Source organism: Nipponia nippon, unplaced genomic scaffold, assembly GCF_047370975.1.
Source record: "Nipponia nippon isolate SJK-2023a ecotype South Korea unplaced genomic scaffold, ASM4737097v1 scaffold_31, whole genome shotgun sequence".
Taxonomy (NCBI): domain Eukaryota; kingdom Metazoa; phylum Chordata; class Aves; order Pelecaniformes; family Threskiornithidae; genus Nipponia; species Nipponia nippon.
This window is the reverse complement of record NW_028262349.1, coordinates 1,850,575-1,877,154: the sequence shown is the minus strand read 5'-3', so window position 1 is coordinate 1,877,154 and position 26,580 is coordinate 1,850,575. Positions and strand designations below refer to the sequence as shown.

Below are 26,580 nucleotides of genomic sequence, written 5' to 3'. Positions count from 1 at the left end.
TAGCTCAGGAGTAGCCAGCTGTATCCCACAGGATACCCAGTGTGCGTTCCCAGGCAATTCCGACATCGGCCATGTCGGGCTGGGTTATTAGGAGACGCGGCTGGGCAGCTTTCCGCACTAGAATGACGCTACCCTGAGAAGTACAGCATGGTATGCCACAAAACCACTAACAAAGCTTCTTTCAGAAACAGTGGAAGTAAGCGAATGCTGGGGCTTTGCTGGAAGGAAAGATGAGCTTTTTAAGGCTACTTCTGCACCCCACGCTCAGGAAAGGGGCAATAGCTTCAGCTGCCATTGAACCACGAGAACAGCGTGGAACACTGGTCCGTTCATGCAGAATGTTGTGGGGGAAAAAAAAGCATCACTAATATTGAGCATTACCCTGTGACACTCGGGATAGTTGTGAAACAAGCTATTTCCTTTGGGGAGATGGTCACAGGTGGCATTTTACTACTTGTTTGGACACAAAGGTATGAAGGACTTGGAGGAGGCAGTCGAACATAGGACTCAGCTCAGTAACTCACCACAGGCATCACACTCCATGACTGTATTCTTCAGGAATGTTATCTCCTTAATCTAGAAGAAAACAAGAACCATCAGTTACCCAAAGGCTGAATTTTGTTCCCACGCGAACTAACAGCCCCACTGCCAGAAAACAGAGTGTCTCTCTGAGACTGCACAGCTACTTACAAACAAATTAACTCTTACCCCAAAGTCTATGTTGCAGACTTTATGAAAACTGAGGTGGCTTGTATTCCCTGCCGTAAGTTACTCCCTACTGTAGTGTTTCTACAGGCTAGCTTGATAATACTATTCTATCACAGATGCAGGAAACACTTGACTTGGATACACAGAAACAAGTGCCATAAAGAAAGAGATATCTACTTTATTTGGGTCTTCTGCTCGAGAAAGTGCTGAGCTAGCAGTCCTAGAGAGGTCTGCTTCATCTGCAGTCCAGGTACTGCATAGGTGAAGTCAGGAGGAGGTTCCCCTGTGAGCCATTTTTGCAGATATATGAATAATCTCTGACATTGCTTAGGCCATTCTTTGGCTCTAATGCCCTTGCCACGAGGATATTTAGAATCTATTCAGGAAAGCTCCTCCCTCCAGACCTCCTCTGATCTCCTCTAGGCTCCTATTCCTTGAGGCTCGCTTCAGTAAAGAGAGAATCTGTAGCATCGGCAGCGCAAAGATGCCGTTCCTTTGGTGAAGAAAGGAATATGGGACAGGCACAAGTAAGCATTTCAGTCTCGAGCTAACATTTATGTGACTCTCTAACATCTTAGCAATCCTAGCAGAATTCTCTCCTGCAAAAGCTTTACTGGCTAGCTACAACCGATGCTCAGGACCCCCCTTCCACACCCTGTGGACTTCATGTTTCCATGATTGAGTCATTTCACTTTAACAAAAGCTTCTACTCATGTCCCTCTCCCAGCTCCCAGGTATAAGAGCAAGCTTTCATTCTATGTTAGGTTCCCTCTTCCCTCCAACACGGCCTGGGGTGATGTATTTTGAATGGTTAATGCAGAGATAGATCTAACCCAAATCCCCAGAACATCTCCCATTAGAAGAGGGTAACACAGAGCAGAGCGGAGAATTGGGAGCCCTGCTAATGAGTATTGGTGGTTCCTTTGTGCCAAGAATCCTTCAGCCTTTGGCTCAGGAGAGCAGATCTGGCCTTTTATTGTTCTGCCTTTTGCCATCCTTATTGCCAACATCCCAAGATGCTGACTCAAGGAAAAGTAAGTTTTAGAAAATCTTTGCACAGATGAAGAAATTATGAACTGCCACCTTGGCTCTCCAGTGGTATATGCAAGTTTGTCATCTGAGGAAGAGTTTTCTTGAAAGCGCTGTTGAGAAAAAGGCCATGGATAAAAAAAAAAAAAAAAGTAGGTGGCAAGAGCGAGAGAAAGAACAAATAGAAAACCTGTATGGAGAAGCAGTGCTAAGCTGGAAGGGAACACTGGAAATCATTGCTCGAGGCTGCCAGGAACCATGTCTGACCTGATTCCTAGTAAACACTGGGTATTTATGCAGCAGCCTGAAATGTGAGAGTAACTCAATGCAACAGATGTTTTTGCAGATTAGAGGCCGCCCAGTTTGCACTGGCACAGAGACCTGTCTGCCATTCCAATTATCTGGCAGGCAGAGGCTGCTGCCCTCAGCTCCCAGGGTGGATAAAGGCAGAATGGAACCTTTTTCTGTACTTAAAAGACAGTTGACCAGACAAACCACCATCTCCTCGTTAAAATGGGAAAAGATCTAAGCACCCAAGAAGTTCCAAATTCCCTAAGAAACAGCTGGAGCCAGAAAGGCTTAGGATTAAAACAACAAGAGGAAAGAGTGAATACAGAGCTTGTTTAGACTCCATATGACTTCCCTTTCCAGGACCCTAATAGATGGCTGAAAGGTCTCTTCCATCTTCCAAGTTTGGACTCTCTACTGATTTCATGAGCCCACAAAACCAAGGAAAAAGTGACTTGTTTTTCCAGTTAAATATATACCCACTGTGTGTGCTTGTCTTTTTTTTAAGAGTTCATTCACCATGTACCCTGTTTTTCAGCAGACACGGTTCTAAGCAGCAGATTCTGGAATTCAAATGAATCCACTTTATCTCAGAATTACAGATCTGATTGTGAGACCACCTCTCGATTCTGGTTTGCAGCGCAATAATTCTATTGCTCATTTCACTTAACACAAGAAGGAGCCCCCCCATTCCAGAACTCAGCACGTAAGGCAGAGAGAGGATTCAGCGATCTCCCTTGTGCAGCATATAAGGAATTAGGGCCCTTTCTCACCTACCTGCTGTTTCAACAAGTCTCGAACTTCCATTAGCACACGGTTAGTTTCTCTCATCTCTTCCAGCATTTCTGGCCCAACTTCCCCTCCTAAAAAAAACAAAGTGGTTGGGAAAAACACAGAAGAGCCATTAGCAGTACAAACCAACTGATATTATTAACTTCAGCTTAATATTAAAGATACAGACTCCTCCACACCAGTCTCTGCCGGTTCCTAACTAGGAGCTTGCTGGAATTAACAGAGACTTGCACATAGGGCAGCATTTGCTCTAGGCAGGGCAGGCAGCGATAATCAGCCATGCCTGTCAGGTAGGTAACAGCTACCCCTCAGCAAACAAATCGGCCTGGCAGTTATGGTAGCTGTTAATCTGGCATGGTCTCTGCAGTTCACACATAGGAAGGCTTTGCTGCCAAAAGAAGCAAATTAATAATTCAGTGCTGTGGGAGCTGCTATGAAGGGCAGCGCTAAAGTAAGGCCCTTTGCTGAGTCTAGCCCAAACGTGCTGCCAAGCACTGAACGTGGAAAACCGGCACATCGGCCGTTGCCTCGCCTATTCTTAAGGTACAGACTTTTTTCTTGCTGGAGACGGGTTCTTTCTGGGCAGCGGCAGTTTCAAATTGCCATGTAGTGGCTTTGGGACACAAGGGATACCTCTGCTCCTCCATGCAACATTGCAAAATCCTGTTTAAGCTATGCCGAACAGAGGATATAAATCATCTTACGAGGTCATCCAGGGCAGATTAACGTGACTTTTCCCTCCCATCTGCTAGATTCTAGACTTGCCTAGTCCTTTGAGACATGCTAAAAATCTAGTCTATACTCCAACTTCGCTCAGGAAGAATGAATGGAAGTAGCTCATTGTTTCAGAATTATGCAAGTTTTAAGAAAACTTGAACCTTTTAAAAACAATTGGACACAAAGTTCAACTCTGGTATTCTCCTGTCTGCCATGAGAAAGTACAACCTCATGTCTCTAGTTCTTTCTAGATTAACTGGTCCTCTAACAGGAGTCACACCTTGCCTACAACGTAAGCAAACCTTTATGAAGAGAGAAATAGCACTATCTTCTAGAAACAGCACTGTGTGTTCAGGGGAAAGTTAGCTGGAGTTCGGGGTCTGCCTCCTTGAGCATGAAGAGTTGGCCAGTGCCAAAGGCAGGATGTGAGCCCGTGCTCCTGCCTCGGTACAGCTTCGGCATTCTCATGTGACAAATGAGCCTGAAAGCCTCATGGGTCTGCCCCGCGCAGGACCACGAGGGTTTTAGGAATATTTGTAACATCTCCAATACATTTTGGTTTGGGAACTAAATGGAAAGTACCGCAAATGTGTCATTCTAAGACAGAAAGACTGAATTAAAGTGACGTTTCTGAGTTTATTGAAACAAGGAGCTTGCATATAATTTCTAACTTCAAACAGAAGTTTTGAATAAACTCTGCATGAAGGCTTCAGGCAGCTTCCGTTACTCCAGGGAAGAATTTTCCATTCCCAGTAGCAAGATGTAATTTAAAATAAAAGTTTGGGGTTTTTTTTAATATTCAAATTCACAATAATGATTCAACCACTCAGGAGCGATTTCCAAAGGAAATCTATGGACTTGCAGACATTTCCATTACTGTGCATCCCTCTCCGTGGACTCAGTCTGTCTCCACAAGTGCACACCTGAATCGCTGGCACGCAGTCTGAGTCTGCCGGATCTCACAGATCCTCTTCGAGTTGAGCATTCCCCTAACGGGCTGTTCAGAGAAGTGGAACTTTTGTAATGAAATTAGCACGGCTACGTTCCTAGAAGTCAGGGCTTCCCTGAGCTCTATGTGCACAAGCAGAGAGGCTGTCCAAGGATCCTGCTAGAGGACATTCTGGTTTTTTAACTTAAATCACATGCAAAATGCAGGTTAATGTAAAGTGTCTCTTGCAGGTCATTACAAAACACAACAAAATTTCCAGTTGCCCTAGAATAAATGTTTTTCTTCAAATACTTCACTACTCAGGAGGGAAAGTGGGGAAAAAAATCTAAGACTGAACATTTACACAGTTAAGCTTCAAGTTTCATATGAAACTACAAAATCCCTAAACATTGTTTTTAGGCTTCAGTAGATGCAGTTGAAATGTTACCTTCTTCCTCATTCCCGTCTGCAAAACACAATTTTCATAGGAGTCTAGAAAGCATACGAATCCAGAAAATATAATTAAAATTACTTACCTGCTCTTCTCTGCTGACATGATGAAAAGGGACAAGAGAGGCAGAGGAGAAAAACAAAGGCTAGAGCTGAAATCATCTTTGAATCTCCAGGCAGTGTGGATGTATGGGCTTCCCTTGCAACGAATTTTTAACCTGCAGGTTTGCCTCTGCTCCCCATTAGTGTCTGTGGTTTGCTATTTATGAAGTTGCATTCCTTCCTCTGAAGTTCTTATTCTCTGATGCTGGACGAGGGGTGGACGTCATTTCTGGCTGCTAGTCCACAGAGAACGTTACAAAAGTAAACAATATGAGAAACTCATCAGGAGAGTAGTTTAATTTTTTTTTTAGACCGGCTTGCACCAAAATAGGTCAGAAAATTCCAGAATTAAATGGATTCTTTTTGGATCGGGGTTTTTATTTCGTCTTCATGGACACAGGATAGACGGATGATTCATAGCCTTATCCCTCACAGATTTTCCTTCTAAAACTGCTCACAAGATCACAAAAGCTATGAGACATCTGGACTTCACTAGAGTTTCAGAAAAGGCTCTTCAAACTCCCAAAAGACAGTTTCACCACTCACACTTGGGGTAGAATTATGGAATCATCTTCCAACTCCAAAGAGGAGCTATCACATCCTATTTCAGAGAGGGACTGGGCAAATGTACTAGCCCTTAGAGGCTGATGTTCTTATTACCCCCCAGCCAGGCTTGCCTAAAGGAAGGATGCAGTGCAGAAATGACGGCAGGAGAGGAAGGCAGACTTTGCTGTTTCTTGTCTGTGAAGGAATGAGTCTCAATCCAGCATTTTCCATCAGTCCGTCTCAATCCAGCACTTTCCATCAGAAGACACAGAGCGGATTGAGAAATCCATCTAGAACAGCCAAAGAAAATCTGCCCAAAGAAAATCTTAAAAGCTACTACATCAAGGAAATTGCAAGTTAAACTGTGACCTGTAAAAAAGGTTAGTCTGCAGACGGGTGAAATTCTTGATCACACATTTTCACGGTACGATTGTGAAATCTGTCAGTATGTTGATCATACAACACCCTTGGGGACACAGACAGGAAAGCCCCAGGAAACAGTAGCTCAGTCTTTAAAGTGTTATAGCAGCAGGATCCTTGGATATTTACATAAAGATTTTTTTCTCATTTTGACCTCAGACCTCCCATGTTCAGGAGAAAACTTCCCATCCCTGTGGCTGTGCACAATTCTCGAAGGTACCTGGGTGCAGTCTTGCAGGCGCTGGTGAGCGTGCATGTTCACTAAAGTAAGCAAATAAATATTATTAGTTTTATATTATGCGAATGCTGCAGCATTACATTTTCTTGCACGAAGCAAATTTATACCGAAAATAAAGTTAATTTGCATGTGTTACCTAGGTGGCATTCGTATGATTCTGCTTGCCTGGCGCACATGCCATGTCATGTTACACAGAGCAAGGGACTTTTTGCTGCAACCCACAGGTAAATCAGCTTTGAGGGTTTGATACGTGTGGTAAGCAAGAGTGGTTGAGCTGGAACTCAGAACAACTGAATTTCCCAGGTTTTAGCATTTCTGGGTCCTTCTGGACAAATCAAAACCACGGCAACTGATTATTAAAGATAAAATACAGTGTTTTTTCCAGTGATGTTCTGGGAAGTATTATTTACAGTTTCTATTTGATAGCAACAAATGGAGAGTGAATGAAAATGCCCTGTCACCCATCCCACAGAGACCAAGTCTTTCACCTGAAACAGTGATAGCTGATGTCCGTCCAGCTTATGTTTGAAGATGCTGTTGTCAAGAGGTGAGAGAGACATTCAGCCTTTGCAGACCGCTCAGTCCAGGACCCTGCTAGGTCGCAAGCAAGGAAGCCCAGTGGTACCTGTTATGGTAGTGGAGAATTTTAAGGGAAAAGCACATTACTTCGACAGAAGCCTGATAGGACATTAATAAAGGAAGGATCTTGCCAACTATTTAGAAAAAATCTGTTTTTTTCAAGTGGGGAGAAGTCATAAAACTCCAAAAAGAAAGAGATGTAACTCACATGGAATGAAGAATGGACAAAGGTCACTTGTGAGGTCACCTCGGAAACAACTGACATCAGATTGGCTTTATATGGAGAAACAGATGTCCATATAGAGTGATGAGACAATCAAAATCCTAGTACTACAAAAAAAAATTAAAAGAGAAAAGGAACTATTCAATACATGGCAAATAAAATATGTATGAGCAGCAATGATGTTTTCTGCTATCTAAGTAAAGTATTACTCAATGATATCAGGACATAAAAGCAAGCAAACCCACATTAAAAAAAACCCTTAAAGTCAGACACCTAATAAAAAAGTTGCTTGAGAGTCCAGTATCCAGCTAACTGGACACTTCTGTGTTTCTAAGTTTTCAGGGGCCAAAAAAACCCGTTTTTGAGAAGAGCTAGTTGGCTGACTAGAAACAACCATTTCTGAGACCATGTGAAATTGGCTTGTAAAACAGCGTGACCCCCAGCCAGCAGGGGAGCGGTATCTGTATCCAGGAAGAGCGCTCGAAGACTACCAAGAAGCGCTCTGCTTCCTCTGTACCGAATTCCGCATTTTTCTGAGCACTTTCAGCTGCCCAGAATCGCATGCCCTTTTATAATACTATAAAGTCGTGACCACATTATATGTAAAATTCACTATATTTTCTAATATGCCTACTGTTTAACAACCAAAACATCAACATTCTGAGTTAACATCAAAACCATATGATAGAGAAGCTAGATCATTTTCTTTGTTTTTACTATGGATTGAAGAAACTCAAATAATTGACATTAAAAAGAAGAAATCTCCCAGGCTCCTGGAGTCACTGCAAAGGACAAAAGGAAAAGACGTGTTCTGAAGAATACCTTGTATGGCCAAGCTGCAAGGCACCGAAGTATTTAAGACATTCAGGGCTACCAGCAGCAAAACTGGATCTCTTCACAGGGAAGAGAAAAAGAGAACTTTGGTAATGCGCAAATCTGCAAAGTGGACGATCTGCAAGTACCTCACCGTCTCTGTTCGCCTCTGCAAGGGAGTCACTAATAAGGAATTTCTTAGTGGAGGCTGGCGAGTGTACTGAGCTGGCTCACAAGGCGCACATGTTACTTCTAAGGAGCTCTGCAGTTAGCTGAGGTGTTACAGCACAAGAGGAAAACTGTGAGTATGTACTTAGAAGATGCAAGTTCTCAAACTCAGTAAAGTCAGGAATGTTCACTGCTGAGAAATGACATTCGTTTCCCTCAGCAACAATTAGTGTAGGACAGCATGGTGACAGAACAGGGCTTATTATTGCTCACTTACTCTAAATGAAATGAACCAAAGCATATTAAATCTGCATTACACCGATGTTAAATATGTGAACGAATAAGTCTTCTGCATATTAAGGCAGTGATCACTATGTCTTTACATCCTTCCAGAAACCCAAAGCCATTTCTCTTTAGTCTGCAACAGTTTCTGGATCATTTCTATTAATTGACAGTAGCAAAATAACTGTACAAATTAAAATGTAGCTCGTTTCTACAGAGCTTTCTTGAGCTGAGCAAGACACGGTGTCTCCACAGGGTGAGGTCATTCCTACCTTTATTTTCCTTGGACTCATTTTATACCTTTCTATATTCAGATCTAAGGGCTAGGAATCCCTGTAAATCACTGCTCTAACACAGCTTAAACACCCGCTAGCAGATCAGAAAGTGTTTGGTCATGACTTGGTTATTTGTGGGTGCCTGTGTCTGTTTAAAAAGGACAAATTCAAAAGTAGCTGATATATGTGAACTTGTTATTATCTGATGGGGAAACATCTTCCAGATTTTTCGGTATCATTTTTTAAGCATTGCTGATTAAAAAAAAAAAGTGAGCAGTAGATAGTGTTTATTTGGGCTTCAGTGTAGAAGTGTTTTTGCACTCTGTGCAGTGCCAGGTTAGTTACACCTTTTTCCCTGACTGGAGTTGACATCACAAATGAAACCAGCACACAAACAAACAACAAAAAGAAAAGCTCATACTAGTTTAAAGTTTAAATATTTTCCATCTCTGTGTTTTTAACTAATTTTTGCCAAGTGAAAAACAAAAGTCAGAAGGAAAAAGTTATTTTTCAGTCTTGTAAGGTCAAGTTCTAAAAATAAGTGAAAAACACCTACACCCTCTGAAATGGTATGCTAAGTGTTTTACAATGTTTCTTATATATTTATGGTCGTAAGAAACCAAATTATATAAAAGATGAGCAGTCAGGATTTCAAAAACCGTCTCCTTCATTTCCTCCCACTAGAGGATCAATAGTTCCTACGGCACTCTTCACAAAGACTTCTCTACCCTGTTCTTAAATGCTTCCAGCGATGGAGACTCCGCAACCACCCCAGGCAGCCTTCCAATGCTTTATATCCCCACTGTTAGAAAATGTTTCCGAGGGATGCTATTTAAGCCCATTGCTTCTTTTCTTATTCACCGTGGACTCAGAGAGCAGATTAGTCCCTCCGTAAGCACTACATATTTGAAAACTCGCATTTCAATTCTATTCTGTCGTAAAAGAACCTGGTAATGTATGCAGCTTCCAAGTTTTATACAACCAATATAGAAAAGTGGAGAGGAGAAATGATCACAGTTGTCGCAGACTGTTGACAGTCAGTCAGTTCTAAGAGAAATAAAAGTCTTGATGTCTCAACTAAATCTTAATCAGACATGATTTTTGTTAATTGTCACAATACATAAACGATCTATGACTCAGAAGATACATCCTCTATTGTGGAGAACTGCTAGATTACAACTGAAGTTGAACCAACCTGATACATTTATGCAATACTCATTTCTGTTTCACTCATGAGTGGATCAGTAAGCAGCCCAACACAGCAGAATTTCACAGCACAGTTTTTTTCAGCTTGTGCTTATTTTGAATGCTATTGTCTAACGTTTGCAAATTGCAAAGATACACACTGTGAAAAGGACTGGGCCCTGAAGTTTGAGGCCCAGCTGCCAGCAGAGTCTTCAGTCCTGTCCTTTCTACTACGTGCTTCCAGACAAAACAAAAACCTACTTTCAGAAGTTTGCAAAGCATGATTTTACAGCTTGATTATGTACAAATACTTATTTAATCTGTTGCTAAAACACAGTCTCAACAAACAGGATTCCTAAATGATCTGTACTTCGAGCTATTTGCAGTCCAGAGGTAACAAAGTTTAGGTATTAACTGAATAATGTAAAGAATAGCACCAATGCTTTTGGAAGACAGATTCCTTATTTGACATAAACACCTAAAGTGGTGCAAATATTATACACAAAATCCATCAGTCAATAGGTAAGAACATCCCTCCCCATATGCCTCATTCATTGCAAGATGGAATAATCCATTGTGGTTTGTTACCCGTTTGAAGAGTTACAGCTTGCTGCAGTCTGGTTTATGTCTCTAACTTTGAATTTCTCAGGAAAGCAAGGCACTGAAGGTCACTGAAGACCTTTTATGAGTGCTTTTAATGTTTTTTTCATTTAATCAATGGCAAACTGCAATGACAGAGTATCAAGCCTGCAAAATAAAATAAATGGACATGGCTCCATTGCACACTACGCTAACTTTATCATTCATTCTTCTTGTTTTCTGCCCTACTAATGGAATTTGACTAACGGCAGTAAAGCCATTCACATGAGCTAAAAAAAAAAGTCACACAACTCGCTGTGGCAATAGGCAGAACGACGTAACGCCGGGCCACAACCACAGGATCACAGCAGCTGGCACATTGTGCCGGGGACGTCTCCCGGGAGGAAGCCACTGCCTTGCACCACAGAAAGCGGGGCCTTCCTTGAAATAAGATTAGAGTTCCAGAAGCATCAACTTTCCTGCGTATTCCCTCAACACTATTAGAAATTTGATGACTTTTATACTTTCTGCATATGAAAGGCTGACTTTCAAGGGAACATCCGTTTTTACCCTGAGCGTTTTCTTAGAGTTTTAGAATGCGACAAAACACAAACGCCGTAATGTTCGTGTATAAAAATAGCTGCAAAACGGTTTCTGAAAAAAGGCGTAGAGATGCTTTCCGATGTCTGAGGGAGGAATCCAACAAAAAAGAGACCGATGAGCCGAGAACACATTAAAACTCTTTGTTTTATCCTCAGCTCCTAACCCCCAACCAAAAATAGTAACCAGAACTAGCATGACCTGAGTAGGGGTTTTCCAATATCTTTGCTGTTGAATAGCCAACGCAACAAATGCACATTTAATAAGTAGGAGACATTTGTAAGCCATCAAACACATATCAAGAAATTGCTGCCTTTATCGCCTCCCCCCCCCCCTTTTTTTTTTTTTAAATTCAGTGAATGCTGGGGTAGGGGGAAAAGAAAGGTGCTAGTCAGAAAATTTCCAAGTGTGTCATCAGGGCAGATTCCCTGCACCTCTGGACCTGACCTAGGAAGCTACCAGTAAGAGTCAGAAGCAGCTCCTGTCCCAGAAGGTTTTTTGTTTCTTGATCTCTCTAATGAGACTCCCAACAAGATAACCGATTTGTAGCAACCATGAGAGAGCTAAATGGCCTATTTTATTGCCACATTACTCTTCAGAGGAATAAAGAATCCTGCTCTACAGACATGGAACTGAATCACTCAGAAGCTAAGCAGCTTGTGCTAGGTCACACCACGCAAGTAAATTGAACCTGGAAGCCCAAAGCTCGTGCCAGCGCTGTAATAACTAAACCGTCTTTCTTCTCTGAAGAAGGGGAATCTTCATTCACAAACATTGGCAGGGAAAGATACTAAAAAAAAATAGCACATGCACATTCATCTAAAGTAAGTGATACTACATATTGTCTGGGCAGCCTTACCACCACTGTAAGTGGCTGATCTTCTGGAAGTGACATATTCTGCCCACGTTGGCTGAGAGAACGACACACGATGACGTAGGAACTCTGAGGAGCATCAGCAAGAAAAGCTGTACTTTTACAAGAGGAGAAAATATGAAACAACTAGAGCCCTGCAACAAATAAAAAGTGTCTTACGTGCAAAGTGTCTGAAGTGCACAGTAAGAACACCACAGTTGGGTTTCATCACAGATGTGATACTGAACTTCCAACAGTCGGAGAGCAGCAGGAAGCATGAGTGAGGCTAACCTAGACTGTTCAGGTAGCCCAGGTTACTGGAGTACTTGGTTACCAGCAGCCCCATCCAGGGATTCTGCTCAGGAACAGCAGGAGACGAGGCCAGTGACAGGACGGGTGACAAGGTCTATCCGGAGGCAGGGCTACAAGATCACCCTGAATGTTGTCCTCCATTTAAAATATGGTCCAGAACTTCCCAGTGGCTTGCTGAGTTTTGATAATCTAATTTCTTGTCTCTAGAAAAGTCGCAGCACTGTCAAATGTTCTTCACTCCTGGGTCCCACACTGATAATCCTACCCCTTCCAAAATGCCTGAGGCGTCGCGTCACCATAATCCTGTCTGAAGAGAACTAAGACACCTGGAACTAAAATGCTTTTTACAAAACTGAGGGCAGGAGGCCAATCAAAGGGCCCACAAATTGCGTATCGGCCTGTGTTCAGTTTTGCTTTACCTCGCATTTAAGCCTCCTGAAGACAAACTATGACAAATCAGAAGCCCGAGGGGCTGAAAAGCAGTGGCGTGTTTAGATCAAGAAGAGCCGTCTCCCATCCTTCCCTTCCTCTCCAGCAGCTCGCGGTAACGAGGCTTACAGATGGGGGTGTAAAATGCTGCCAGAGCTCCTTCTCCCCACCACCACCCTGCTCAAAACTATTCCCCAGCATATGTCGTAATCATACACCCAGGAGGGTTGTTAAAACCTTACAGGAAACATCTCACATTTTTTCCTTTACTATTCATGCCATTTTCTATTAGGGACAATAAAGACTTCTAACACTGGATTAAGCTCATTTGCAACAATGAGCTACTATTGCTCCAGGAGCCAGCGGGAGCTCAGACTCGTTGAGGGAACTGGGAATAATTAACTGAATTGTACTGGAAAAAAGGAGAAGACTGAAGGCTGTTTTGACCAAGAGAGATGCAAACTGATGCAATGGTTAAGCCATCATGTCTTGCTGGGAATTATTGTTGGGAGTATCATTAATGCTTAGAGTATGCAGCTTTTTTCAGCAAAACTGCTTTGGCCGTAGTCTCCCTTTTTGGGTTTTGCTACTAAAAGACACCTCCCAGAGTCATAATGACAATACCACAGTTTTACTGATTGCTTTCACTCGTTGCTCAGTATGCACTAAGTCACTTCCCAAAACTCTTAGGGATGGCAAACCCTAAAAACAAAAGCTCTTCTAAGCAGACTGGTTTTTCTTTTCCCCTTAACGATGTATATAATTCATCCCCGTGGTCAAACCTTCTTATTGTGTAATCCAGGGGTCTTCAGCAAGAGTGTAAACAGGAATTGTCTCATTACAGGAGGGACTGGAAGTGCTCAGTGCTCTGAGATCACACATGTAGGTGGGCAGACAGCACGTACACTTTTTAATAGTCTGGGGGCCTCTCTTAGGGAGCACTGACTTGGTTTTGATCATGTACCAAGACTTATTAACTCAAAAGAAACATCTGGCATTGACCCCTTCATAGGCAGAATACTGAACCTGAGGGACCCTGGAAATCTGCTCTGGTATGTTGCCAGAGCTGTCTACACGTGATTAGTTCGGTAGCTATAGGTAAATGCACATACTGTGTATGAATAATACTATTTCTGTATCATATATACAAGCATTACATAGATCAGTATTTGCTGTCCTCAAATTACTGCCTTCGAGCCACAAGTTGGCACATGCCATCAGCCTTTTGCCACGCAGCTTCAAAAAAAGCTCAAGTTTCCATCGTTCCTTTCAGCAAGGAAGATCCCAAGGAACTTGACAATCTATTCATACCTAACACCACCAGAACACAGACACCTTTGGGACAGAGAGCACAGCCAAATACATAGCAGAGTGCAGAACAGCAGAAAAAGGGAAACATTTGGCTTGGGAGTCCAGAGAAAACCTTGCTTTTTATAGCGAGAGCCAAGGAATGGTTAGCATCCATTCACGGGAGACAGAACTGTGCTTTCTATGGTCACATCCCAAAGACCCACAGAGAAAATCTGAACTTCACAGTTTATTCTGCCTCAGAAGTATGAAGTGGTAAGGTACCTTTCCCAACAAGCCGGACCAGTAGTTCTAATAACTGTGCTCAGACAGACCACAAAGGTGTCCTTTCTGTGGACATCTCCAGGGAACATCAAGAAATTTTCCATGCCCGAAGTTATATTAAGCAAACCTGTTCAGGTCTCCTGGATATAAGCAGCAAAAAGCTGTAGCTTGTTAAGAAGTGTTGATTCAAGATTAATGATAGTTCTCTTGACATTTCCTCTCTTACTGACTACAACAGGGGCCATTTTTTTCTTCCCATTTGCTCTTTTTCACATAACCTCTCCATAGCAATTAGCTCTACTGCTTACATTAAAAAAAAAAAAAAAAAAAGAGCACACCAAAAACCAGACGGAAGATATCTGGGGTGATTTAACAGCTGGAAATAAGCAAAACCAGCACCAAGCAATCAGGTCTTTTCAGGACACCAGTGATCAAAAGACCACTGTTGAGGTACTCTGTAAAAATGTAATTTGCAGTCAGCTGTTGCAAGAGACAAACTTTTCCAGTGCTGAAAATTAGAGTTATCTTGTATGAAGAGGAAGGAAGGAGAGATCACACTGTATTAATCCTCCCTCACACCTTCGCTGGCTATGGGGATGCTGAAAGCATGAGGTCAGAAGCCTGACCATTGCTTTCTCCAAACTCAACTCTTCAAAATACTGGATGGGACAGAGAAAGGGGGAAAAGAAGTTGATCACTAAATGGAATAATCTTTGCCTTGTCTCAGGAAAATGCTACACGCTTAAGTTCCATTTTAACATGAGTAGTTTAACACTTGCATGCAGAAATGGGACTTTTTCTTACACAAGGGAAATGGGGAAAAAGCTTTTATGAGTTACAGTGAAAATTCTTCAAGTGTAGGTGCTTTCTTCGATTGCCGTGGAATCAGGATGACTAGGAGATTCACGGAGGGCACAAAGAATAATGGGATATAGGAAGCACCAGCAGATTGTCAAGGCTGTTCTCTAAAGTGGTCTCATTATCCATACACAGAATGAAAATCTTGAATATGAAAAAAGAAAATGAGTTTAGTATTATAGCAGAGCCTTAGTATTCCACAAAAACCACTCTTCCTCTTATGATGGTGGTAGAGCAGAATATTTTCTCAATCTTTTTTGCTTATACCCCACTTCAACTGATTAATAACTTTTGTTAGATTTCGAGCAAACAAGAATGAATCTTCTTCCTGGAAACTGTCTTCTATTAATTGTTCCCAAAATCTTGACCACAAAAGGATGCCAGCTCCTCAAGGGTGAGCAGAGAATGACAAACCCGGTATCTTCTAGACAGACCCCATTATATCACAAGGCAGTATATTCTCCACGCTGCTGTCCCCCTTCCAGTGTTTGCCTGAGGCGTTCCATAGGCTTTCTGTCAAAGATAATTACGGCTGTCACAGGAATGAATAGACACAGATGTTCACAGGGCCCACGCTCTGGGGGCGGGGAAGGACAGGTATCGTCCTCAGAAGCAGGAGCACTTTGTCTCTCTCAAAAGAGAGATCTCATACAATACGAAGATGAATTTTCAAACAGAAATAATAGCATAGAGCCAGGCAGCTGAGCCCTCATTCACGTTTGGTTAGATAACAACGTTAAATACTCAGCTATTCTCAGGCAGAAGTATCTCCCCACTCAGGCCTGAAAGCACACAGGTATGACACAAAAATGTTATTCGAGTTGCAGCTTTCACAAGGCTGAAGGGAACGTCTGTGCTACCTGGTCTAGACTACCAGAAAGGTTTTAACAGGTCCTAGTCAAAAGAATCAATGCAAGAGGCCTGTTAGCCTCGAAGTAAACGGTTTCATTTGTGAAACTGCTTGTTTCACCAACGTCACGGATTGTGGAAACAAAGAAGCCACTGGCTACTAAATGCATGGTTTTCCTGGCGCGCATACTGTCAGCTCATCTTATCATACATCTCTTTTCACATGCACATTTTATTTTCATAACCTTTGAGACATTACAGATTACTGGCTTTATCCGAAAATTGTGCTTCTTTGTACATCATTTATAAACTCAGAGGAAAATTCAACATCATCCAGACTATGGGTTGGTTTTTTTTTCACCCCAAGAGAAATGGAAAAATGGTGTGTACACAGGCTCACAAGCGGTGGGCAGCTCTCCAGAAAGATGGAGTCTGGAGACTAATCCAAACCTCTTGAGTTTTCAAGAAAATATCAGACCAGAAATCTCACAGGAATGAACTGGCTCTGGAGATTTCTGGCAAGTCCTTCTCCTGATCCCACCCAAAGCTAAAAAACAGCCACAAAAGCAAATCTAATCTTTTTCGCAATATTTTTCAGTATCACAGTCTGTGTAAAGATTCAGAGTAAGTCCTTGCTTCATCTGAACTGCTCTTCCCAATCCAAAGGTTGCAAGGACACATATTGAGCCTAATGGCGATGGTCACAGAATTACTCTAATTTTAATTCCACATGGAAACTAGAAGTTCGATCCTCTGAATTTTCGCAATGCTTCCTTCAATAAAGGCCAATTGCTTTTGGCTAGCACAGCAGGCAGTTTCTTCCATTAACCTTTATTCAAGCCAGAACACTTTGGGTGTAAGCGACATTGAGTTCCTGAGACAACGAGGGCCAGAGAAATACCTATCATGAGAGTGGAATCCGAGAGCTCTCCCTAAACTCCAGCTGCCGTGTCTCTCCTTGACATCTCTTCAGTCTTTGAATACTTTCTGCACAAGCCATTACACCCTTCAACACTTCTTCCAGGAAAGTGCACACAATTCCAGGAACCCCACGCCTCAGGTGAATAAATAGCAATGACAAAAGCAACTTTCTACTGGCAAGGCAGGACACAATGTTGAAAATTTGAGTCTCTATACACAAATGCGGTAAAGGCTACCGTGAAGGCCAATATTTCCCAAGGAAATCAAATATCAATGCATGGTTTGGATAGGAGATCTTCTGGAAAGAGTAATGAACATGTCTAACCCTGTATACTCAGCAAAATCTGATCTCACAGCCTGAGGTCATTTGCTGGCTTCAAGTCACATCTGGGAGTTACTCCTAACACAGCGGGAAGAGAAGTTGTTTCTAGGGAGATCCAAGTTCCACTTCTAAATCTCCCTATAAAACAGGAGCTTTTGCCATTTAGTACTGCAGGTGCCCCCTCTTTTTTTTTTTTTTTTTTTTTTTTTTTTTTAAGATGAGGTTTGTGGTGGCCTCTAGCGGAATATGCAACAAATGGTATAAAAAGAAAAAAAAAGAGCAAGGCATGTGCAGCCTCCTGCAAAGCTGACCAGGCCTTCAGCTATTCATAGCTGAATTCACTGGGAATTTGTTTAAAACTATACGTACTTGCTAGTAAAGGGCTAATCTCTATACCCTAGCCTGAGAGTGATCCATCAATTCAGACCACTTGCAGCACCATAATGGGTCATCCTATAAAGAAAAAAATGGTAACAACACAGTTTTTAAATGATATTTTTGATGCTTCCTGATGTTCATCAAGTTGTCAAGTCCACAAGAATCATATCCCTTGTTTTGTTTCAGCCTTTCTGCTTCCTCAGTAAAGGAGGTGGATGCAGGTTATAACTGGATTTGTTTCGAGCCCCAAGAGAAGAGTTCAAGATCGGTCTGGGATCACAGCAATCATTCAGGCTGTTCCAGCACTCCAGCTAGCCCAAGATTTGCCTTCTGACTTCAAGACACATGGACTGATCACAAGTGAATATGCTATTTGACTAGAGTTATAATACCTTCCTCCCCTCCATTTCCTAGTAAGCCCTCACTCTCATAGAAAATACTGGGTTATGTATCCTGCCGCTCCTCAGGATTATTCTAAGATGGCTTTTCCATCATGACCTTGCATGCTTTGGACTTTCCACAAGCTCTTTATTACACTGTGCAACTTCTCCTGCTGTAGAAGTTCTTCTGCGTCTTGGCTAATGGCCCTGTGTTGCTCTTGATCCAAAGGCATTCATTGCCCAATGTTTAACATTACTTTTTTGTTTAAATGACATCATTACTAAAGCACTATTTAGAATTATTGCTCTCCAGACCTTCTTCATAACCTTTTTGCAATCATCTCTTTCAGCAAAGTCACATACTAATCTGCTGCCAGGAAGGTGGCCTAATATGTTAGTATCTTGTCTGAGATCGCAACGCCACTTGCTTGCCAGAAAGCTTCCCATAGCACCTTTGCTCTGTCTTCATACTATAGCTGAAATAAAGGCCATAGGATCTAGTTCAACAACATTTCATTTTCTTAATAACATTTGCTAACAACTACATAAAAAAATTTCTCTCTTCTGGGCTTCCTCCATATGACATAAGGCTCATGGATTTCTGGACCAGAATTGAGAAGCTGTTTGAAAACTTCTGTTTGATCATAAATCAAGGCCAGTAATTACCTTTTTAGTAAAAACAGCCCCAGTTCACAGTTTCCAGACTCCACAATGGGTTCGTAGTATTGCCACGGGCCTTGCTCAGGCTCCAGGAATTCAAGCAGGCTCCACTTTCATTATAGCACCTGTAGCAGCTTCTGCAACGTGAATCTCAAATGGCACCACTTGATAATTGCTGGTCTGCGTGACATTGGAGGGAGCAGCGTGGAAGGACTCCTTATCTCTCTATCTTTTCATAGCTCTTCCAGCACCTTTCCATTTATTTACTCGCTGTCACGTTGGCTGCCTTCCACGGTGGGAACTCTGCCTCCTCACACAGCACATGGAAAAGCCAAAAGCAAAGGGTAGCTGGGCAGTTAATTTGGAAGTGCTGTTGAAAGCCTAGTAGAAGGCAGGTTGGATCAGGTCCAGAGAAGGTCCTGAGGTGTTGCAATCAGGGTGCTGCTGCTCCCAGGGCAGGTCACTGGGTCTTAAATCATCCAGTCTGAGGAAGCCTCAGCAACCAGCACCACCAAGCTGGGGTGAGAGAATCGCTCCACATCTGCCCTGGCTTAGCAGCTCAGGAGCAGGCTATGAAACTGTACTGAGAAAGGGAAAACCAATAACCCTTAGCAAAGAAACTACATGAAACACTCTTTAACATCAATCTGATAGTGGGAAACCTTGTTCCAAGCAAGCAGGGGCAAATCCACTGTATTTTAAGCCCGCTGTGTTGAGGAAGCGGGGGGTATAATCAACTGAAACATTCACTCTCAGGAGTACTGTTAAAACCTGGGACCCACTGTCCTCTTGATCTTTTCGTATGCTGTTTGATGAAATTCCACCAGTGGCCTGGGTACATTTCCAAGGAACTCATCACTTCTGGGAAGGCATTACAAAGCTGCACTGTAACCATTCATGACCTGTGTTCAGTACTGGCTTGGTTCCTCCTCGAATCCACAGCATTCTGCAAAGAAAACATTCTTTCCACTTCAAGTAAGCTTCTCCATCCTGAAACCAGTCTGGTTCAGGCACCCAACCTTTTCTTGCCCTGCACTCACCCCCAGACATCAGAAATACAGGGTTTCTAATGGAAGGGCTTTCACGATGGCAAAACTACTGTGACACCTAGTACGTTTGGTCTCCCTCAATTCTAGATCTGTCGTGGGTTTTTTTCAGGCAAGAAATAAAGGAAAAGCAACAGTTAATATTACTAGTCCTACCTATAGCCGCTACTACAGTATGAAAATTTATACACTCGTTGTTTTCTGAACCTTTAATATTTGCCATGAAAAGACAAGGCCTGGCCGGTGAATTCTGCGTTTCACATCAAAAGGAACCGAGATGTCCATGAAAAAACCAGAGAGGATTATTCTTGAGAGCTGGAGACCAGAAAATTAAATGGTTCATATTTCAGGACAAAGACCATCTTGGATGCAGGTGTTTAGCCCAGCAGGAATCTGAACCACTCATATAAGTCATGTAGCCACATTATATGGCTAAACACACATTCCTACATGTGTGTTTAGATACCCCCCCAGCAAAACCCGAAGGGCAACACACCTAATTATTGGATTGCTTACATTATTTCATTTTTAAGACAAGTGCCAAATTAACAGACTTCTCTCACAGCAGGAAGACGGATTTACTTGGAAGGATTTACTTTATATGTAGAGAATGCAAGTATGTTATTCACTTAAACAAAAAGCAAAGAAAAAGACAGGGTGGGACTCAAAAAATACTGTTTTTCAAATTATTTGTTCTCTTAAGATACTCTTTACAAAAACAACCCCATATTTAACCCTGTGCACGTTACCTTCCCCAAAAGTAGAAACCACGTCTGTAAAGCAGTAATGCTTTGAGAAGCAAGCAAGTTGTTACCACATTAGAAGTCATGTTGCTAAAACTCAAAGTATTTATAAACTTAAATGAGACACCAGGGATAACCTGAAAATTCACCACTCTTCTATTTTCCCCACTAAAACAGAGGGAGGAACACCAGCCCACAAGACTCAAACACACATCAAAACCCTTTGTGAAGTACTGGATTTTACATTATACCAAAATAACCTCACTGCTTCTCCATCTGCCTAGGACAACTGCCAGAAATTAAAACAAAGAAACATGTACACTCTTTGTAGTCAATCAAGAGCTTCAAAATTTGTTTTTAAGCTCAGATACAACAACATCTGTTTTGAAGTCCCATTTAAAGAAACGTTGATGCCCCTTTAGAAACCGAATATTTTTAACAAGTCTGCTCCTTCCAGAACTCCTACCAAAGACAGATTTAATAGGTAACAGATACTCTCAAATATCTTCTTGAATATATCCATCAACTCCAGCATTTTTTCTGGGATTTCAGAAACTATGCCTTTTTGCTAGCAATCTTTAACTTCTGTGGCCAGTTAAAGAGAAGTCGATCACTTCACACAGTACTTTTGCAACCGAAAACCTGCAGAAAGCCAGAAGCTCTGTTCATAAAAAGATTTTTCCCCTACATTAGTTCCTTGAATTCAGATTCTGTGCTAACGTGGCATTGTTTAGGATGAACACACACTTCAGCTATTTTCAAGGAGTGGGAGTTACAAAGGTTTTTAATACATTTTTCAAGGGAAGGATTTCAAATTTTATGCTGAAATAAAGTATTTCTGATGAGCTTTTTAATATTAAGTTACCTTTTCACAGTTTATTAGCTTTTTAGTATGCACTTAGCTTAGACAGTGAAAGAAAAGTGGTTTATAGCATAGAGTTTACAGCTAGTTTCATTTACTGGCTTTCATATACTGCTATTATCTCTTTATGTCATTCATCACCGTAATATCTAAGTACCTTTTTCATTCAAGATCACCGAAGAAACGTCAAGATCTTCTCCTCCTTCTCCTTCATTGTTTTAAGTTACCTACCCATGACTTGCTTCAGGAATACTCTTTATAGCCACAATTGAACCTGCAGGTAAATCAGTTGAAACAGAAATATTACACAACTTGCTGAAGGATAAAAGCGTTGAGATTCCCTTGATAATGAGTAATAGCCCTTTTCTCTGAATTTTCTATACTACATTACTCGCACTCCTGAAATCAAAGCTAGGTTGCATTTACTGTTGCACTTAGATTTCTGGCACCTTAGAGAAATTCTTACATTTACACAATAATACTTTTCTGATATGCTTTTAGCTTGTGAAAACATTCCGTGTAAAGGGCTTTTTAAAAATGACCGCTCAATCTATTAGCACTTGACAGAGATCTTTTAATGTGATGTTAAAATACCTGTCATAGAAGTTTAGGCATTAAGGCTGAAGTCCATAAAGCTATAATTGGAAAAAAAAAAAGTCTTTATTTCCACCTTACTCAGAACAGCCCTTTCTCACAGCATTATTGTTCCGATTCCATAAAGCAGCATGCCCAACTAGTGATGCTTCTGTCTCACCACAGCTGGAGGGAAAGCTTTATTGACGTTAGGGATTAATAGACTGCATATCCTTAAACATACATGCTGCATTACTTGCAACCTAGTGCGTATTAGGACTGTGCTTTTTAATTCCACAAGAGCCCAATAAACACTTCGATATTTACCTAAGGGGATTTTATGGTCCCCTTGTTTCACGAAAACGTTTATATGAGCTCTGATCTTATGCCATTTGCATCATCGGCCATTAATTTGTGAAAATTAAATAAACAAACTAGCTCCATAACCACCTTCTCCACATGCCTACTAAATGCTGTGATATTTGTTGGTCCAGTAGCTAGAGATGGAACAAAAATACAGCTAGCCCAACCGCTCCCTGTCCCGACACTACTACAGACATTCCAATAGGAAAAACCTGAGGAAAGATTATGAAGTTCTGGGAAAAAATCCATTTTAGCTATTAATGCCTATTATCACATTTTCTAAGGTCTATAAAGCTTTTTAAAGATTATTTGGGATGAAGGAAGCTATAGGAATGTTATGATCCCAGAAGATCTTCCTAAACAAAAGGAAAATGTATGTTGCAATGAACCTGCGTCAATCTGTTCTTTTGATTTTTTTTTTCCCAGCGCTGCATTAGCTTTCCTTCTATGTCCCTCTTGTGGTAACTGAGAAGAATTGTAACATCTGCAATGGAAGAGCTAATTCATAGCCTTCAAATTTTTTTGCTTTGTTGCTGCATTTTTGGTGCATTTTTTTAAATGAAAAAAATTTCTTTTATTGAAATTTTGTCAGCATACAGGGGGATAATTTTTCTTTTTAAAAAAAACAACAACAGGTATTCTTTGCTCTTCCATTTACTGGTACTCAGGCTAGGTAAACTAGGTGAAACAGTGCAGAATTTTCATGTGAAGATTTGTTTTAGGGAAGAGGCAAGCAAAAGGAAAAACGGAGAGAGACAGAAAATGAAGAACTTTAATAACAGTATGAGTTAGCTGAACATCAAACAAAAAAGAAGAAATTAAGAGATGTTAAAATGCAGATGCGAAGCGACAGAGCAGATAAGAAGGTAAAGTGGTTAGATATGCGTAACAAATTTACTGATTGCATTTGTTGTTCTACAATATGTTAATGCATTGCTAACCACAGTACTTACACTGCTGTCACTATCGGAAGTGTAATGTGTGAGCATTCCTTAAGCATTCTTTGTCAAGAACACCTGCTCTCTGCTTCATACTCACTTCCCCCGAACCTGAATTGTTTTATCCCAGGATAAAAATACACATTTTTTTATCCAACCCTGTCATTTGAAGCAGCAGTTTTGCAAAGGTTCCTCACACTCCATTTGATTGGCTCTGAACCCCTCACGTCACGATGACACTTCCTAGCACTATCTCCATGGCTTGGAGTTCGCGGAGACCAATCAGTTCCTTCCTTTTCCTAACAGCTTGTTTTCAGCCCTCTCTTGTGCAGCCCTGAGTGGAGGATGCGATCAAACCCCAGTGCTGGTGTGTCTTGGAATTAAAATGAGTTTCAAGGAAAGTCCTCTGGCAAAGCCAATGATTTTGAGTCAGGACCATGTTATTTCTACCAACGCTTAAACTGCTGTATGCATCAGTTTTACACTTATCATCATCAGGAATCTTTATTATCACTGCTTCAAGATAATAACTTTAAACTTTTTAGCTCATGGAAGCAAGCAGAAAGCATCTTTTTTAAAATTAAATTCACCCACATTTGTTCTCTTGGATAGCTTCTTGTGCCTAAGTATGTCCTGCGAATTCTAGCTTCTAATCATGCATAAAAACAGTAAAGCAGCAACATTTTCAGAGAACGCGTTCCAGTTTTCTAAAGTGTTATCTTTTTAAATTTCATATTGGATGCACAACAGTAAGGACCAATGAGTCAGAGAGCCATTCCTCTGCGTTAGCCCAGATTTAAAAGAGAAAACTTTCACAGAACATGGCTTACGCAAAAAATATTGTCTAGGAGCTTTGTAGTGCAGCCTGTGTGCGTGCCTCCATGCCTCTTTAAAAGCACCAAAGTAGTCCACAGAGTTTCCAGCACGCAGTGAACTACTATTAAGCAATAATGTCATGAAATTCAAAGGTACCCTCTTCACAAGCCATGCCTCTATATTGGTGTAAAGACTAATGGCGGTCTCCATTTTTAAACACGATAGCCAGGAGCCCAATGGCCACAACAAATGGCCAGTTTGATCCCTTGTCAAAATATCTCAAAGTGAACTGCAGGCTTTTCACACCTGGCTCACTCTGGTTTTAGTTTTGCCTCGTGTGACAGGGGAGCAGAACGTACCGTGCGGTGGGGGATCTCCTCGCAGCCCTCCAGCTTCAGCACCTCAGACAGCAGCACCATCTTGTCCGTGAGCGCGGCCAACGGTCGTTGGTGCCTCCATATCAGAAGCCAAATTTACCTTCTGATGGCACAGTGAGCTAAGGCCCTGCAATTTTCAACGAGTTTTCCAAACAACTTCTCTTTAAAAGCATTGCTATTTTCTGTATTATGCAGGGGACAGGGAAAGGAGTCCAGCAGCGCATCAAAACTTTGATCGCTTTCCAAAATTTTTGAGGATTCTGTAAACTGGTGAAATGTTGTGAGTACATTCTGTTTATTAATAAATAAGTGATCATACCAAGCAGCCTACCTGCTTTTATAAATTTCTTCTTTAATTCCACTTTACTCCTCAAGTAGGATTTCATATTTTCTCACAGTTATGCTTTTCTCTGAAGTACAAAACAGTTAATTTCCAGTTTGTTTTAAGAAAGCACCAGTTTAGTTCATCCATGGATGCTTTCCAACCAAATTTTCCATGGGTTTTAATTCAGTTCTGTTTCACTTTTAGGAATCAAGAGTCTCAACATTCAAACTGTCTTGTAACACTGATGAACTTACGTGTGGGTATACACTGATTAAATTGATGTCGCCATGTTAAACTGTGACCGTAGTTAAACTGATGTGACAGTCATAATTCAGCAATTTACCGTTCTGCCCTCTGATTTTAGTGGCTTGTTGGATTAACCTACTTTAATCTGAATCCTGAATTATGTATGCATGATATTATAGTATGGTAAACTATTGATACAGGCTATTCCTTCATAGAGGCTTAAAGCTAAAGATTAATTCAAACAGTCTGTATGCAGAAGTGATGACTCCTGTATTCTCTCTACTTGTTCTCTCCCCCTCTGTGCTTGGTGCATAATATTCCTAGGACAAGGATGCTTTTCAATCTTCATCTACATCTTTTCAGCCTAACAGCTGCAAATGCGGTACATTCTGTTTCAGTTCCAGGCTTTATCCTACACCAAAAGCAAGAATAAAATTAAAGTTACTTATAAAAGAAGATACATATTTGCATCTTATAGTTGAAGGCTTTAGCAGAGAAGAGGGACTGAATACCTAGCCTTTCATATCAATGTTTTTCACAACGCACAGAAGTTATCTTAAAAGAGATTTGTTTTGTGCTAATAAAAGTCTGCTGAAATGAGGGCACCCAAATCCAACATTTTCTGTTTGTTTGTTTATTTATTTATGGGTAGAAACATATGCTACTCACCTTCCCTGCACAGCCCAGTCATTCACCTTCCCTGACCTCGGAGAATCTCCGTGGCCACCTCCACTACCCTCCCCTCAGAGCAGCTCAGCTTTCTGACCATCACACTGTTATATTAGGTATTACAGGTATAATAGGTATTACAGCTAGAGCAGGTATTACTATAATACCACATCCTTCTTAATTACCACGTCTGCCTCAAAACACTTAAAGCCCCTGCATAACTCCCTTACCCAGCCTATGTCTCTGTTAGCAGAGACCCTACACGCTCGTTTCAAACGGGAACGCGAGGCAGGCAGGCCACAGCACCAGCGGTTGCAGGCTCCAGGCTCACAACGGGCACAAGGGGATAAAGGGCCCCACGTTGCCTGCACAGGGGCAATTGCCACCAAGCCTCCCCTCACACGAACCTGGTACCGCCACAGGGCTCCCACCACAGGGCTCCCACCACCACCACAGAGGCCGCAGCCCCCCAGCCCACCGGAGCCCACCACCACAGTCCCCTCCATCGCCTCCACAAGCGTCGACAACCACCACAGCCCCTCTCCTCCCTCCAACCGCCCCAGGGCCCTTCGCCACCTGCGGGGCCCAGCCGCCGCCTCGGGGCCGAACCGCCTCCGCAGCCCGCCACCGCCTCCGCAGCCCGCCCTTCCTCCTCATCTCGAGGACCCATTGGCTGGCAGCGCAGTCAGTCAGAGGCAGGCTCCGCCCCTCCCCGAGGTGGCGGGGGGAGCGCCCTGACAGCGCCCCCCCCTGCCCCCCCCCCCCCGCGCCCGCCAGGTGGCTCGCGGCACCTCCCCCGCGCGGCGCGGCGCGAGCCCCTTCGCGCCTTCCGCCGGAGCTCCGCCCCCTCGCCTGCCCTCCCCAGGTGTGTGCGTGCTACGTCACCCCTCCCACGCGTACGGGGCGTGCTGGCGTCGTCGTCCTCCGTGCGCTCCGCGTCACCGCTCCTGGCCTGGCGCGCGGCGGCGGCAGCAGCAGCAGCGGCCGGAGGGTTCCGCTCCCAGCACCCCCGGGGTTCGCTTCTCCGGCGGCGCCCGCCCGCCGCCTCGGCCGCCTCCCTCCGCCGTTGGCTCCGGCCGCCTGGGACCGCCCGAGCGGGGCGGCGGCGGCTTCGGTTGGTGGCCGGCTCGCGCGCGCGGCCTGGTGCGCGCGGCGGATCCTGCCGC

At 42.6% G+C, this 26,580-nt stretch overlaps 1 protein-coding gene across 5 annotated transcripts in view; it reads right to left on the bottom strand.

Moving 5' to 3' along the window:
• The window catches only part of COMP (cartilage oligomeric matrix protein), a 37,615-nt gene extending 11,170 nt beyond the window's left edge, over nt 1-26,445 (bottom strand). Inside the window, exons 1-8 of one of the 5 annotated variants that reach the window (XM_087769553.1) lie at nt 26,315-26,445; nt 24,157-25,157; nt 21,265-21,381; nt 7,006-7,127; nt 6,707-6,843; nt 4,999-6,241; nt 2,803-2,888; nt 525-576 (exon numbers count right to left, since the gene is read on the bottom strand). In XM_087769553.1, coding sequence (XP_087625679.1) covers nt 525-576; nt 2,803-2,888; nt 4,999-5,074 — 214 coding nt within the window. In that variant the 5' untranslated portion in view covers nt 5,075-6,241; nt 6,707-6,843; nt 7,006-7,127; ... (1 more) ...; nt 24,157-25,157; nt 26,315-26,445. Of the gene's footprint in view, nt 1-524; nt 577-2,802; nt 2,889-4,998; nt 6,568-6,706; nt 6,844-7,005; nt 7,261-18,462; nt 18,651-21,264; nt 21,382-24,156; nt 25,158-25,990; nt 26,081-26,314 lie in introns of those variants that run through there. The other 4 variants (XM_087769552.1, XM_087769550.1, XM_087769551.1 and 1 more) reach the window with 4 other exon arrangements.
• Between the last annotated feature and the right edge of the window lie 135 nt (nt 26,446-26,580).